The sequence below is a fragment of the Helianthus annuus genome, chromosome 10, assembly GCF_002127325.2.
Source record: "Helianthus annuus cultivar XRQ/B chromosome 10, HanXRQr2.0-SUNRISE, whole genome shotgun sequence".
Lineage (NCBI taxonomy): Eukaryota > Viridiplantae > Streptophyta > Magnoliopsida > Asterales > Asteraceae > Helianthus > Helianthus annuus.
This window is the reverse complement of record NC_035442.2, coordinates 117,949,779-117,965,794: the sequence shown is the minus strand read 5'-3', so window position 1 is coordinate 117,965,794 and position 16,016 is coordinate 117,949,779. Positions and strand designations below refer to the sequence as shown.

The 16,016-nt window shown below is 35.9% G+C and overlaps 1 protein-coding gene and 1 pseudogene across 1 annotated transcript; one reads left to right on the top strand and one right to left on the bottom strand.

Annotated features, from left to right (window-relative positions):
• Positions 1 to 626: 626 nt before the first annotated feature.
• LOC118482683 lies at positions 627 to 3,821 on the top strand. Its single transcript, XM_035978277.1, has 3 exons — positions 627 to 722; positions 2,849 to 3,438; positions 3,538 to 3,821. Exons 1-3 carry the CDS (start codon positions 627 to 629, stop codon positions 3,680 to 3,682), a joined length of 831 nt encoding a protein of 276 aa, XP_035834170.1. The 3' UTR covers positions 3,683 to 3,821.
• Positions 3,822 to 12,495: 8,674 nt separating this feature from the next.
• LOC110881915 lies at positions 12,496 to 15,980 on the bottom strand (annotated as a pseudogene).
• Positions 15,981 to 16,016: the final 36 nt, after the last annotated feature.

Below are 16,016 nucleotides of genomic sequence, written 5' to 3'. Positions count from 1 at the left end.
TCATACACGGTGCATAAAACGATTACATACAGTACACAACACTCTGAGAGTTTAGGAAACATGCATTTAAAACCTTCGGAAAAGGGAATTCAGTCTGGGAGGCTGGAAGGATAGTCTAGTGGGACTAGGAGATTCAGTCTGGGAGGCTGGAAGGATAATCTAGTGGGACTAGGAGATTCAGTCTGGGAGGCTGGAAGGGTAGTCTAGTGGGACTAGGAGATTCAGTCTGGGAGGCTGGAAGGATAGTCTAGTGGGACTAGGAGATTCAGTCTAGGAGGCTGGAAGGATAGTCTAGTGGGACTAGGAGATTCAGTCTGAGAGGCTGGGAGGATAATCTAGTGGGACTAGAAGATTCAGTCTGAGAGGCTGGGAGGATAGTCTAGTGGGACTAGGAGATTCAGTCTGAGAAGCTGGGAGGATAGACTAGTGGGACTAGGGGAATTACTTGATTGCTTATTGGTGACTAACATGCTTATTTGATTATATGATCGATTATTTGTGCATGGACATCACGTAGGAACCGCGAATATTAACTCGGGTACACACTATTATCCACATTGTCTATGATATTTTGACTTCCCGAGCAGGCAGCCTACGCATAACAAAACGCTAGCGAACGAGAATACATGGAACTCAATTTTTACGTCAACGACATCACCGTGGCACACGACGCTAGTGCACAAGTATACGTGAAATTTAAGCTTACATCAACGGAGGTTGAAGTACGTCACATACGACTATCGAGGCGAGGCCTTTGAAAAGACGCGATGGCGCAATTCAACGACGACGCTAGATTCCTATCAGCAGGAGAACTAATGGCCAGGAAACGATAACTTGTCACGCGATCCTGCAACGACACGAATCACTCCAAGGAAAAGACGTATGTCTCCACATCCCCCCTATTTCGGTTAACGACGGTAATGTCACCTAACAATTGGTCGTCACACGAAACCCCAGGTAAAGTCCTCAAATTTCTATTATTGAAATTTCGAATTTCACGCTCACTGAGTAGATTTTCGCATCTCTACTCCTCTTAATGGTCATTGTATCACGATCATTTCTTTACAAGTTACATACATGGTTTTTCATTGTGACCATGCCGAAAGTTTTCTTGTTGATACATATGTTTATTGTCGGATTGCGCTAAAACCAAGTTCAATTGTTTGAACTTGTCCATTACACACATTTTATTCAAGACAATATGATGTATTGAAAACATCATATTCAAATTCGTATTAACAAACGTTTCATTTGTTCCAAGTCGAAGTGAACTTGTTTGGCATTCGACTCCATTAAATTGTTTGTTGATTTCGACACCTTGTGGTGGTGTTTTCACTTAACTAAAGCTTGCGCTAAACTCATTTCGGCATCTCATGCACGGATTTAAATATTACTTATTGATTGCTTTAAATCCGCTTTGATTTATCATAATTAAAACAGTCTTAACACAATCGTGTGATAAGACAAGGGTACACAAAATTCGTTTCATATTCCGGTATACCTTCTAACGGTCCTTTCAACATCGATCGACTATCTTACGATATTCATTGCTTCTGCACCTTCGATCGAGAATATTATTTCCTTGGTGTTTCATTTTCAATTGAAAATTCTATGATGTCATTTGAAACGAACTTTCAGATTCCCTTTACTGCGCATTCATTTGACTTCAAACACGGTGAATTTGTTTGATCACCGCTATTATTGGATTGTTTAAATCATTACGACACCTTGTGGTGTTGGTACAAACTTGTAGCTTGGGCTAATCATGATCGATCGTTTCATGCAAAGCACAGGTGATACTTGTTCGATCACCGGTATTATTGAATTATTTCATTCATTACGACACCTTGAGGCGTCGGTATAACTTGCAGCTTGTGCTGATCACGATCGAGCGTTTCATGCAAACTATTATATTTGAGATTGTTGATTCTAAGTTCATCCAGTGGATGTCATTGCTTCTAGAACTCGTTTACATGTTATAAACGTTCATATGGAATTCAATTGGTCGAAGTTCCTGTTGGATCCTGTTAACTTAGTCACACTAGTGACTATATCTATACATCTTGTTTTCCCTTGACATCAACTTTTGACACAATTCTGAAGAGATAACATAGTCTAAATTTCGAGGACGAAATTTCTGTAACAGGGGGAGAATGTGACAACCGGTAATTTCGGATCTTACTTACGTGATTAACAGGTAATTAACGCGAAAATAAATAGTGTTTACAGCGCAAATTAACTTAATTAGGCCTTTGGAGTGCCAAGGAACGCTTATCCGACCCTACAGTGCGCGTGTGGTGATTTACAGAAAAGCTGCTGAATATTACACGACAACGGACTGATACCGTGCAAGATACTGACGACGCCGACAAATATTAAAATTTTACGATATATTTTAGCTTCGTAATTTAATTTTAGTGACTACCGTCGAAATCGGATCGAAAAACGGATTAAAGACGGCAACGATACAATTTTTCACGATTATTACCGTAATCGACGAACGGGCGTGCAAACAACGACTACCGCCCATATTTTTGTGTATCTTAATTTTTGACGTTAAACGGAGTTCAGGATTTGACAACGGGTCTCGTAGGAATTACGGGCCACTTACACACGAGATGGGCTTGTGGGCCCTGGGCCCAAGCCCAACACCCACAAGCCTAAACCTGCGCATATATACTAGATCTCGAAAGATCTCTACAAGATTTACTACAATCTTACAAAATCTATTAAAATCTTGTCAAAAATCCTAATCTCTTCACAAGATTTTGGTTCAATGGGTCAAATGCATGACCTGAATATAATATAAATACACAAAGGAACTTTGATCCTCATATCTCTATAAAAGAGATCCATATGCAGACATTTATACACACACAAAAAGAAAAATGCCAATTACTCTCTCTCTCCTACCCTATCTCTCACTCTCGATCTGCATATACACACACACAGACAACACAAATCATCTACTCCTCTCTCTCAATTACACTTGCAGACACCACCACAAGAACCAAACTCCACCTCCATCTCTCCCACCTTCTCGATCCGACAACCCCCCCCCCTTACACCCACAACCCTCGGAGGTCAAGAGAGCCGCCGTGTGCGGCAGCGGGACCAGCAAAACGAGGGCAGAGAAGGACGAGTCAGAGTCACGGAGATCGGAGACGCCGGCGGCGGCTCCCAGTGGCGTGCGGCGGCGACGGTGAGAGAAACAGAAGGGAGGAGAGGAAATAGAGAACTGGTAGTGGTAGTGAGCGGCAGTTGCATCTCGGACCGGGTGGTCCTTGTCTTTATCCGGCGTGGTTTCACAGCGGAAACAGAGAGAACGAGGAGAGAAAGGGAGGACCGGTGGTGGTGGAGGTCAGCGGCGGTCGGAGACTCGGACCGGTGGTCCTTGTCTCGGCCCGACGGTCTTCGTTTTTGTCCGACATATTACCGGTAGACTCACCCCCGATCTTTTTTTATATTTTTTTTTCTTATGATGATAATGATCGGTTTGTCGGGTTTCGGGTTCGACTCGGTTCTGGTTCGGGACAGCCGTGGCTCCGGCTCGTGTTCGTGTGTTACAGGTTCGGTTCGGTCAGAATCGTTCGCGTCAGAAACGGTGCGGGTTGACTCGGCCAACTCAACTCAGTCAACCGAGTCAACTCAGCAAGTCAACTCAGTCAACTCAGCGAGTTGACTCGGTCAGCTCGGTTTTCAACACGAGAAGATGGTAAAGATCTCACGGCGCAATACATTTCGTTATTCTTATAATTTTATTTATTTCGTGAACGAGCTCAACCGATAACTATAGCGGCTATTTACACTTTAATTTGGCATATTTGATATATATTACGTGAATTGATTGAATTTTGATAAAATAGCACAACTTGTGTCGTCGGGACGTCCAAAAACAGAGGAAACTCTGCCCGATTTTCGAGAAAGTCCGTAAAATAAAACGAGTTTTTATTATAAAACGAAACTATCGGGTCCAAACAACCTTCTATGAAAACAAATACAAATATATACTTACTTTCGACGACATTACATAACCTACAAAGCATGCTTATAACATTTCGACAAACCGCATAACAAAACTTGATGGTTTTATAAAATAAATATATTCAGTTATATTTATTTTCAAACAACGAACAACTCGGATTCTTTTCAAAATAAATATAGTTATATATTTATTCCAAATATCGCACAACACGAATTTTTTTACAAAAATAAATATGGGTCATATATTTATTTTCAAACATAACAACTCGACGATTCCTCTCTAAGATAAATATAACTCCTCATATTTATTTTATACGCCTAAACGGCATATACGTATATTTTTGGCAAATATACACAAGACGTGATATATATAATACAAGTTATTATATATTATTTTCATACGAAACGCGATACGAGTTTGTTATATGACATTTTCATAGAAATATTCTTTTTATACACGTACGACTACTCGAGACGTCTAGCGCGATGATAACGATATATTTATATTTTTATATAAATATTTATTTATTTATTTTAAGTCTCTCGGAAACTAAGTCTTTTTCAAGACTTGTTAAATTGCTGCTAACATTAAACGAGACTTAACACGTATAACTTAATCTTTTCCATTAAGTTAACACAATACCGTTGAATCGTTCGATTAACGATTCGGTAGAGCTCGGTAACACGTAGTTACCGTTTTTGCTTAGAAACTTATTAGATATTCCATGTTAGGAATATTGTAGAACGCACGCTAGCGAGTCTCATCTTGGAAGCGACATCACGAAGTCGTAATTAACTAGCTTTGCACAGGAATATTCAGGCGAGTTCATAACCCCCACTTTTTACTGGTTTACATTTTTGTAAATGTTTTTGGGGTGGAAAGACATGCACGTTTTGCAAAAGCATACAAAGTTTTGAACCAACGCAAAACTCGTATTTCTAAATCATATTACGAAGGGATTTCGAGAAACTCAAATGATTTACGAAAGGTTTATACTAAACATACCGGTTTTTACAAAACAAATGCGTATTTTCGAAATGTGAATGATTTTTGTAACTAGGGAGTCAGTCAGGGTGGCTGGGGAGGTTCAGCCAGGGTGGCTGGGGTGAAATATATGTTACAGTAATTACGAGTACTTTATACATGGTATGGTTAGCGTAAGGAGGTTTACTACTTAGATCATGTGAGTGGGTAGGCGGAAGCTTGAGGCCATTAATCCTCATAGTAGGACCGAGGGACAGGAGCGGTAGATCTATCTGGGTGTAGCGAGCCCAGCCCCAGGCCCAGCAGAACGGACCTCGGGGTGACTTAGTGCCCAACGCATAAATCCGCTAGGTTTGAGTCTTCCTACTTGCACTTCACACATATCAATGGCCTTGCAAACCATTGGTGATCTCTTTTTCCTTATCTGCTACATACCAGGGATGTTATACTTACGGAAACTTTTAGTTCATACAAATTAACTACCATGTTTTATACAAATCCAAAGAATTATGGGGGTATAGAGTCAAGGTCAGGGTGGGCATTGACGGTTATGCGAACATTACAAATACAAGGCTTTACAAATGCACGGTTTTATGAACATAACGTGTTATAAACACAACGTTTCCATATAACTTGGCAAGAAAATGATTTTTAAATTCATTTTCTCAATACTATTCAAAAACCGGTTACCAAAGATTTATTTCAAACCTTTCACAACTCAAAAGACTTATTTCAGATCTTTTACAAACAAACTATGAACTCGCTCAACTTTATGTTGACTTTTTCGCATGTTCTTTCTCAGGTTGCATCCCTAAGACAAGGCACGGTTGGAATAGGAAAACCATGAAGAGTCGAGTACTTAGTAGGCGTTAAATTTCTAAAAGTCTTAGCTTATTTGCTTCCGCTGTGCAATGAAGATACCAGTCCGGTCACGCCAATGCTCTGATAGTTTTCGGGGTGTGACATTTATTTCTTTCTAGGTTAAGCATCATTCCATTACTTTACTAACCGTTAAACGGTTCCTTACATGTTTGTCTCAAATAGAGGCTAAGCATACTTTACTTAACATACCCGTTAGGAAGGGATACTAGCATCATTACATCACCTTCATTCGATTTGTTCATAGCGAACAATCATAGTCATTTCATTCTTACATCATACCCCGATCCGAGAAAGACGGATCGAGTAAGCTTTCGTCCATTGCATACATAACTTCCCATACCCGGTTCAACTAAAAGAATCGGATATGATGCATTAACTTTCATAACTTCTTCATTCCTTATAATCTGTTATAATGGACCTTACTTTTACTTTCGAAAAATCATAGAATTCAAATCTCATAATTTTAGCATAACAACACAATTTAATTGAGATTATAATGCATATAATATCATAATAGAATAGGGTGTACACTAACGTACCTCGATCTTGTGTGCCTTCCGATTTCCTAATACTTGAACCTTCTTCCTTCACGCCATATCACTATGTATGTATAGATAATCGAAGAACTTGAGACATGCAACAGATTTGACTTGAATTCCTTGATCAATTGAGGGAGTTAGCAAGAACAAGGGTTTTCACCTTGCTCCCCTTGTTCGATCGATCCCCAGGCACGCAAAGAGGTGTGTTTTTGGGTTAAAACCCTATTAACCCCTTTTAATTACAATTTATCATATTAACCCCTCCTAATTTGAAAGGTATTTAATTTAAGCATTTTTATTCATTCCTTTTTTAAATATTTCCTTATTTTTAAACAATTTATCTTGAAATTTTGGGGTGTTACATGATTGCGGTGATGGTTCTTATGAATGTCACGTAAACATAGTGAATACCGTATTTGAGTTGAGAGTTGAACACGAAAATAAAAGTATAGAACCAATAAACATTGATTAATGTTTTTGTTTACCCCTTATAAACATTTTTGAAATAAATTCTACCCTTAACTACTTTAGTTTCATAAAATAAATAAATCATTTACATTATATTACTTTATATTTAGTGTACATCTTTTGTTAATTTCAGGATAAATAATTTTGAAATCTAATAAATATTTCAAAATATTACATTATCTCATATACGAATTGTTTAAATTTATATTAAATTAAATTTTATAATTATCTTTTAATAAATATTAATTAGTGTTAATTACATAGTTAGTCCCTGTGGTTTGCATAAAATAACATACTTAGGTATTAATAGTTTAAAATCACATTGTAGGGTACTAATTTTTCATTTTGTAACGTTTGGAGGTATTAACGTTATTTGTAGGTTTAAAATCACATTCTATTAGTACCTATGTATGTTATTTTGTCCAAACCACAACGACTAACTATGTTAAAACCCTAGAAGTTAATACCTCCAAACGTTACAACATGAAAAGTTAATACCCTAGAAGGTGATTTTAAACTATTAGTACCTAAGTATGTTATTTTGTGCAAACCGCAGGGACTAACTATGTAATTAACTCTATTATGTAAGATAGAGAGGAAATAACTAAAAAAATAGATGGCTTCAATGAATGACATGTGTCTGCTCATTGGTTTCTTTTATTATATAGTCAGTGGCGGCGAAGTATAGAAGGGGCGGGGAGGGGCGCCTGACCTCCCGAACTTTTCGCTCAATAATGTTATATATGTGGTTTTTGTATAGAAATTTTTGGGTGTAACATATAATATTATTTTATATGGTATCTTATACAATATTATTTTTTATCATATAAAAATATATATTTAAGCTATACTACGTATTTGTCTATTTATTTATATATATTTTTGAACTATCATTAGGGATTATCATACACTCATAATTTAAGAGGTTATGGACTCAAAATTTGAAGTAAAAAATATGTCTTAAAAACCTATTTTATTAATTTTTTAAATAATAAATAGTTATTGATCATTATAAGATTTTAATCCTATACGAATTGTTTAAATTTATATTAAATTTAATTTTATAATTATCTTTTAATTAATATTAATTATAGATGGCTTCAATGAATGACATGTGTTCTTTATTGGTTTCTTTTATTATATAGTATAGATATAGTATAGATAGGTATAGATTTAATATTGAAAATAAATTATTTATATTCTTTTATATTTCTTTTAATATTTGATGTTTTGCATATAACCTCCCGTTCCTAAGTATTGCAGATAACCCATGGGTTCGTTAGTATTGCATGGCTTAATTAATTAGTTACTTTTTGTCGGACGTACTAATATAAACCAAAATGTTGAAAATTATAAGAGCAAACCATATTCAAGGTTATAAAGTTCTGTCATATAGTATAGCCATGAGTCAAATTTAACAACTACTTGATAAGATTTCAGAAGATATCGAGCATTTAGATATATGATAGATGCGTGACAATGATAGATAGGCCTTTGTTGTTCACTAGTAATGTTTTGTAAAAAAAAAAAAAAAAATACTTGGAGAAAGAAAAAAAATAAAAAGATATTGAGTATTTAGATATATGTTTTCTTGCTGGATTAGAAAAATGATCAGACAAACAGCCGACATCAACAATACACAAAACATCAAATCAAAGCCCCAGAGGCTATATAGTGAGTTTTCTGGTCTAAGAACACCTATAGTGGTTGCTTAAAGGGACGTTTTTTGTGCTGAATCACCCCTAATATCGTCCCCTAGCCATTACGCATGGGCGTGATTGGCCATTTTTTTGTTGAGGCGTTTTATAAATCACGCCAAAGGGGGGATTTCTTGGCCAATCACATTTGAGTTTCCATTTTTTGTCCAATAAGATTTTTTAAATGTTTTTTTTATTTTATTTTATTACAAACATAATGCCCTACAATCCCCACATCACCACTACACCCCTTTTGTAAAAACGCCCAATAATGCCCAATTGCTGACTGGGCTGCCACATGGCGCAAAACGCCCTAAGGTGAGGTATTATTCACCCCAACAACTACGCATGGTAAGTGTGAAGTATATCAAACACACAAAAGATAAGAAGTTGTTTTTTAAGGTTATTTATTGTTCATTAACCTTGAAAAAGGCATATGCAGGGTACAACGTAGATTATTTTTGGGATACTTTAGAGAGTAAAGGGATTCCTGAGAAATATATAGACATAACTAAGGATATGTATCTCAGAACTGAAACTAGCGTTCGTGCACCAGTAGGAGATGTTGATTTCTTCCCCGTAGAGGTAGGCCTCCACCAAGGGTCTGCTTTTAGCCCCTTTCTTTTTGCGGTTGTCCTACATGAGTTGTCAAAGTCTAGAGGCGATTCTGTGGTGCTTGCTTTTTGTAGATGATAATGTGTTAGTTGCGGAGAGTAAGCAAAGTCTGAATGTGAGATTAGAAAAGTGGTTGGCAACTTTAGAGCACGGGCGGACCCACCCACAGCCCAAGGTGGGCGGACGCATCCCCGGAAAAAAAATTAATGCTATTTCCGTGAAAATCTCGTCTGCACCCCTTGGAATTTTTCATACCCCTTGGATTTTTTCGTCCGCACCCCTTAGAAATTTTCGTCCGCACACCTTAGGTATAAAATGTTATCGATTTACATTTTAATTTTTTTTAGTAAACTCTGATTTTTTTTTTTTTGTTTAACTACCTAATTTATATAAACTTATACTACCCAAATACCTAATACCTTAACCCACTATTTCATTAAACATAACTAGCCCACTAATTCATAGCCCATTATTTGAGAGTTTCACCGCTACACGCAAGTCCTAAAAACCTGTTTTCTTAAAGTTGCTTCGCGGTTTATTTATTATTATTTTATATAAAGTGACGTTGTTTACTCTCTTTGGTTAGTAAATTATAATATAACAGTACATAAAATTTTAACTGCACTGTTGCAGCGTAATTATTCTTTAGCAATGATTTTATAAAGTTTAATTCGAACAGGTGAAAAGTTGCTTGTTTGTTCTTTACCTTAACAAGTCGAATCGGTACAATCAAAATATCGGTAACGGTACAATATTCATTAATTTTATTGAGTTGTCTCTTTTGGTTGCTATGCCAACTGTTAAAATCATAGCAATACTGTAACAAAACAAACTGGTATCGACCAAGAGCCCGCTGCGGAGCGCGGGGAATTTCACTAGTTAAAAAAAATAAAAATAAAAAAAAAAACCCTATATGTAATGTAACAATGTAAACCCAAACTAAACACAAAGGGTATGTTTGGCATGGAGCTTTTAGAAGCTTTTAGGAGCTTCTAGCTTTAAGCTTTTAAGCAAAAGCTCATACTCAATAAAAAGTCTTGTTTGGTTGAAGGAGCTTTAAGCTTTTTAGGTTAGGAGCTTGAAGCTTTTGGTTGAACGCTACTACTAGTAGCGTTTAGAAGGAGCTACAAGCTTTTAGGGAAAAATGACTATTTTAACCTCTAAAAATAAGGAACTTTTTAATGCACCAACTTTCTAAATTTTTAGTTATGTCCATTTTGGTAATTTTATACATTTTATTAAAAGCTCCAACTACTCTACCAAACACCAAATATATCTAAAAAGCTACAGCTACTAGCTACCAGCTACAGCTACCAGCTTCCAGCCACCAGCCACCAGCCACCAGCCACCAGCTACCAGCTTTCAGCTTTCAACTACCAGCCACCAGCTAGTTTTGCTAAACATACCCAAAGTAAGCCTAAACTAAGCCTTGGCCAATTTGTTTGAACACTTTACCTGGCTCAAATTACTTTAGATTTTTTAGTACCAATCTGTTTAAGGGCCCAAATCTATATATTTAAACAATTAAACCCAACTCTCATGCCCAAATGTTCAAACATTCAAACTCAATTAAAACAAACACAAAACGTCGATTAAGGAGGGAGGGCCCGGTTTTTTTATCTCGCCGATGGCCCATCTTTTTAACATTTTCGGAGACGGCCCTGCTTTGATCAATTATGCTTCTCCGTCCCCACCGTAGATCTGAATCTGATGTTGTATGATTGTGATGGTGGTCTTCGCCTCTTCGGAGGTTTACCAGGTGAAAAAGTTCATTCTTTGTTCAGCGAAACTCCATCAAAAAGGTCATGCATTGCCAGCTTCTATGTACCAGTTGTTTAGATAGTTGTAATGTTAAGTGTTCCAATGAAAGAAATTCATTATACTTTACACGTATACTTGCATTGGCATGTTTATGAATGAATATTGTTATCAAAGAAATGCTATTTCAGATGAAAGTTATTTGCTTCCAATAGGATATGTTTTTGTAGATCAAACCTACGTCACGCTGTGGGAATTTGAGGTGTGACAGAAAAATGTATTGGTGCTACTAGCTGAGACTGAAATGACCAGAAATGGAAACCATTTAGTGATAAACAAAAAAAAAACGACGATCAAGAAAATGTGCTGGTATCAAGGATTCTGCTGTCAAATGGTGTTGTTTTGAGTGTTTGGGTTGGATTGTGGCTAAATAGGTAGATCCACCAATTCGTTTAAAGTTGAAATTAAGAAATAAAATATATATAAAATTAAAAAAAAAAAAAGTTACAAGTTAACCTACCAACACATTTAGAACCTAGTAACCCGCCAGCTTGTCTAGATAAACGGGTTACACATGTTGTGTCCAGTTTAAGGATGGGTTTTCAAACATGATTAATTAAACAGGCAATGTTCGAGCTTTTGGTGGTACTGACCCACCCTACATGAATTGGCACCTCAACATTTAGTGCATAAATACAACTTATGTGATTATGCTGAGACATACTAATAATTTGCCAACCACGTCTCCGTTGGACCTGTCACTCAACTGGACCACCATTCGCGTCTATAATATTTTTAATCATGAATCTTGGTCATATCTGTCTACTGTTTTAACATCTGTTGTGTAGATTAAGAACGAGTCAAGTGATCTTGGGAGGCGTGAGGCACGCAAAAGAAGCTCCAAAATCCAAAAAGAAGCAATTACCGCAAAGTCTCAGTACCCATGGCATTATTGCCTAGTGGTATCTTGGTGGTGGGATAAGACTTATGACCATTAGGTTATGGGCTCGATTCCCACAAAGGGGGTTTTTCCCAGATTTATTGGGTTTTCTCCTGAATTGGTGTATAGGCATTATTGCCTAGTGGAGATGGATATGATCGGGTGGTTCTGCTGGTGACACGATGATACTCCAGTGGTCCGTCAGTGATCCAAATTTGCCGTTCAAAAAAAAAAAAAAAAAAAAACCGCAAAGTCTCAGTTACAGACAAATTGTGAAGGAATTTGAAGCAACTGCTAGTATTAATCAACTTCTTAATGAGTCTGAGTCAGCCATTTTTAAAGCTCACTGTTATACTCTAGAATCATCCGCCACAGAAGCAGATGGTTCTTCCCTTTAAGTGAAACTTGAGGATCAAGTCATTGTGAGCTAATAAATTAGACACAGTAGTTGAGCCACCTGGCACTACCCTAGTCCAATACGGATTCGAGTGAATGTAGGCAGTACGAGAGCTGTTCAAAGCAACAACAAATTCACAATCACAAATCAAAAAGCGGGCCTTTAGTTAAATAATAATACACGAATTAGCAAAACAGTTATTTGGTTAAATCATTGTTTCACGCCACGGATGCATTTAGTTACAAGTTTTTGTACGGACCGAGGATTAGAAGCCTAGAGAATTTATTACAAGTTAAGAACAGTCATAAAGTTTTGTACGTACCCACGGTGCAGACACGATTGATTGACCACCTCATGTCTCAAAATCAGCAAATACAAGTTTTTGAACAGGAAGCACTAAAATTAACCTCATGTCCAAAAATGTCTCATAATGCAAAACTTATAAAACATCAAGAGATAAAATTAGTGAGACTATCACCTATAATAAAGTCCATCCTATGCAGCAACTGCAGCCTTTTCTACCTTCATTGCAGGGGTTGGCATTTCCGGCTTTTTAATTCCTTGTATATCGGTTATCCTTAGCTTTGTCAATTCCTGAAAACATAATATACTATTTTTGAATTTCTAGCATCAATATATTTACCAGAATGGGCAAGTTGGGTAATGGGTCAAAACAAATTCAGGTCAATACGGGCTGGATCGTGTAGCGTTGGCCAGAGATACTTCTTTGTTTCCTTTATAAATGGTATGCAATTAACATTTCAAACATGACTACACACACTATAATGTTATTATAATAATTAAGTTGTGGAGAAAGTGATTAGCAAAAACAATCTGTAGACAGCTCTCAATTCATATTTTTTAGCATTATTTTAACGATTTGACCCATGAAAATAGAACATAACCCAGATCAACCCATTTATATGTAAACGGGTTGAAATTGCAAACTGATTCGACGCGATTGAGTGTGTGAATAGAAAAACACGTTGGACAAATTTCAACCCGTTTGAACACCAATATGACATTTTGACCCATTAAAAATAAAATTAACCAACATCAACCAATTTATAAGTAAATGGGTTGAAATAGCAAACATCTATCTTTACATGTCTATGACCTTTTGTTCGTCGATAATTCTTTCTTCTCTTTTTCTTAAAGATAATTACTTTTGCATCTAAGGCCTGCAAAGAAGAAGAAAAGAAAGTGTAACTCGTTTTCGTAAGAAAATATAAACTATTTGTAAGAGCCTAAAAACTTCTACGGAACTACACAAATTATAATTCTACCCAATAAAGATAAACTTCATTCAATTTGGGGTCATAGCATCATTACAATTCATCAAATTAAAAACTAAATACAATTTAATGATCTGAAAGTATCGTCAAGCCCCTTTCTTTTCCGGTGATTCTTATTGCTTATATACTCAATACAAATATGAAGTGATTTTATTATATAAAGCTTCATGTTTATATAATTATTATAAGCGATGAAAGTATATGTTCAAATTATTCTTACATGCTCTTCTACAACTGCATGAACAGCTGCCTCAGGCAATACATCGTCTGGGTCTTAGAACCAAGCATGAGAACCTTATTTAGAATTATCTGAAATAAAAAAAAATACATAAATTAACTGATATTAAATTATATGGGTAAGGATAGTGTAAAAAGAGCCTAAAGTATAAGAAGTGTGAGAAGTGTATTATAACACTATATATAATACTATATAACACCATATAAACACCGTATAACAATATGTAACACCATATAATACCATATAACACTATATAACATTATATAACAAATATAACACTATACATCTATCATAGACATGCTATCGGACAACCTATAGTGTTATATTTGTTATATAATGATATATAGTGTTACATAGTGTTATATGGTATTATATGGTGTTACATATTGTTATACGGTGTTTATATGGTATTATATAGTATTATATATAGTGTTATAATACACTTCTCACACTTTGAGCACTTTTTACAGGATCCTCTACCCAAATTATATATCAAAATCTTTATGACAATACATGAATAAAATATCAAACTGAATACTAACATCACTCAATAAATTGCAGCAAATGCATCAGCGCATATGAAAGGTGGTAGTTAAAGGCGCAAGGCGCAAAGACCTCACTTGCCGCCTAGGTGCAAGGCGCTATAATGAGAAAATAAAAATATATATAAACTTTTCTGAAGCAGGCAAGTCATTTCACACAAGTACACAACCAAAACTCCATGATGCCAAAATCATAGCTATTCATATGAATATAATTCCTTGGATAACACCACCACTATGGAGAGAAATACCTAACGTGTTTGTTTATACACTAACCGCCTCTTCTTTAAACTAAAAAGAGCAAACTTACATGCTTTATCAATACAGGACATGTGTGCTTATATCTGCTAATGAAAGAGTAAACATAACCATATTCTAGAGTAAATTCAAGCTAAGCTAACCTTGTCATTCACTTCACAGAACTTTAACTTTTCTGCGTATATGCAATCCCCATCGCTAACCTTGAACTGATGAGCTCCAATCTACATCAACACATCATACATATCTTCATTTGTAACATATACACTCAATATTCATCAATTGCCTACACACACATTTTAACATCGGGTCCTACTATTTACACCTAACTTTTTTCTATTTACATCCAAGTGATATGACATTAACAAATTTAAATTTGTGTTTTTCTTTTATAACTTCCGACATATAATGATTTTCTAAAAAACGAATATGGTTTTGGGTTGCGCTTATTTTTATTTACGTTTTGATATATATTTTACAAAAACGGATTCGTATCAAATATAACGTTTTATAAGTCATTATAAAATTTTATATTCCGTTTTTTTTTTTTAATTTATACCCCAACGTAGATAAAAATAAGCAAATCACAAACCCATATTCGTTTTTTAAATAAAACATTATATATCAGAAGTTATAAAGAAAAACACAAATTTAAATTTATTAATGTCACATGAATTGGTGTATATAAAAAAAAAAAAAAGTTGGGTGTAACAACCATTGTCTCTATGCAAGATAAACTGAGTTTCAAACATAGTTAAACTAATAAAATATTAAAAATTAATAACCATATGTAACCTGAATAACAGCAAAAACCGATTCATAAGCCTTAAAAACCCGGTCCGACCGCTGAAGCCGCCCAATCACCTTGTAACTAATAGCAGCAGCCTCACTTTCTTTTCTTCCAGTGAATACTCTCTCTCTACAACAGAACTCACCGGATTCGTCACCGTCTCATCGTCATCGTCATCATCATCATCTTCTTCGCTTTCATCGCTGTTATGGTGTCGATCAGACGAAAAATGGCGATACGTAGTAAAATTGGTTAGCGAAGAATTGAAATTAGGGTTTGAAAAGATGTGGTGAGATTGTAAGGGTTTTGGGGGGAAACTGGGGACCTGAGAGAGGGTTTTGAGATGATGAAGGAATGGCGGTGGTTTAGAATGAAGGTTTGATTTGTAAAGGCATTGAGTTAGGGCTTGAATGCACCGTCGATTCGCCATTGTTGATTGAAGTTTTTGATTCTGGTTTACATTTAGGGTTGGTTTATGGGTAGGAGGTACCAGAGTGTGACCGGTGTTCATATATACATATATCATCATCATAAAAATGGCGGAATAGTTCCTCTGGTTTTTTTTTTTTTTTTTTTTTTTTGCCATTTTCATTTTTAGCCTCTAACTTTCTAAAATTATAGTTGTAGT

What these genes read in the sequence shown, in the direction of transcription:
- LOC118482683 (XM_035978277.1), top strand. Translation starts at nt 627, where the DNA reads ATGGAACTCAATTTTTACGTCAACGACATCACCGTGGCACACGACGCT. An exon ending in TTACATCAACGGAGGTTGAA is followed by an intron (nt 723 to 2,848) that starts GTACGTCACATA and finishes TCTCTATAAAAG; the next exon opens with AGATCCATATGCAGACATTT. An exon ending in TTTTGTCCGACATATTACCG is followed by an intron (nt 3,439 to 3,537) that starts GTAGACTCACCC and finishes GGTTCGGGACAG; the next exon opens with CCGTGGCTCCGGCTCGTGTT.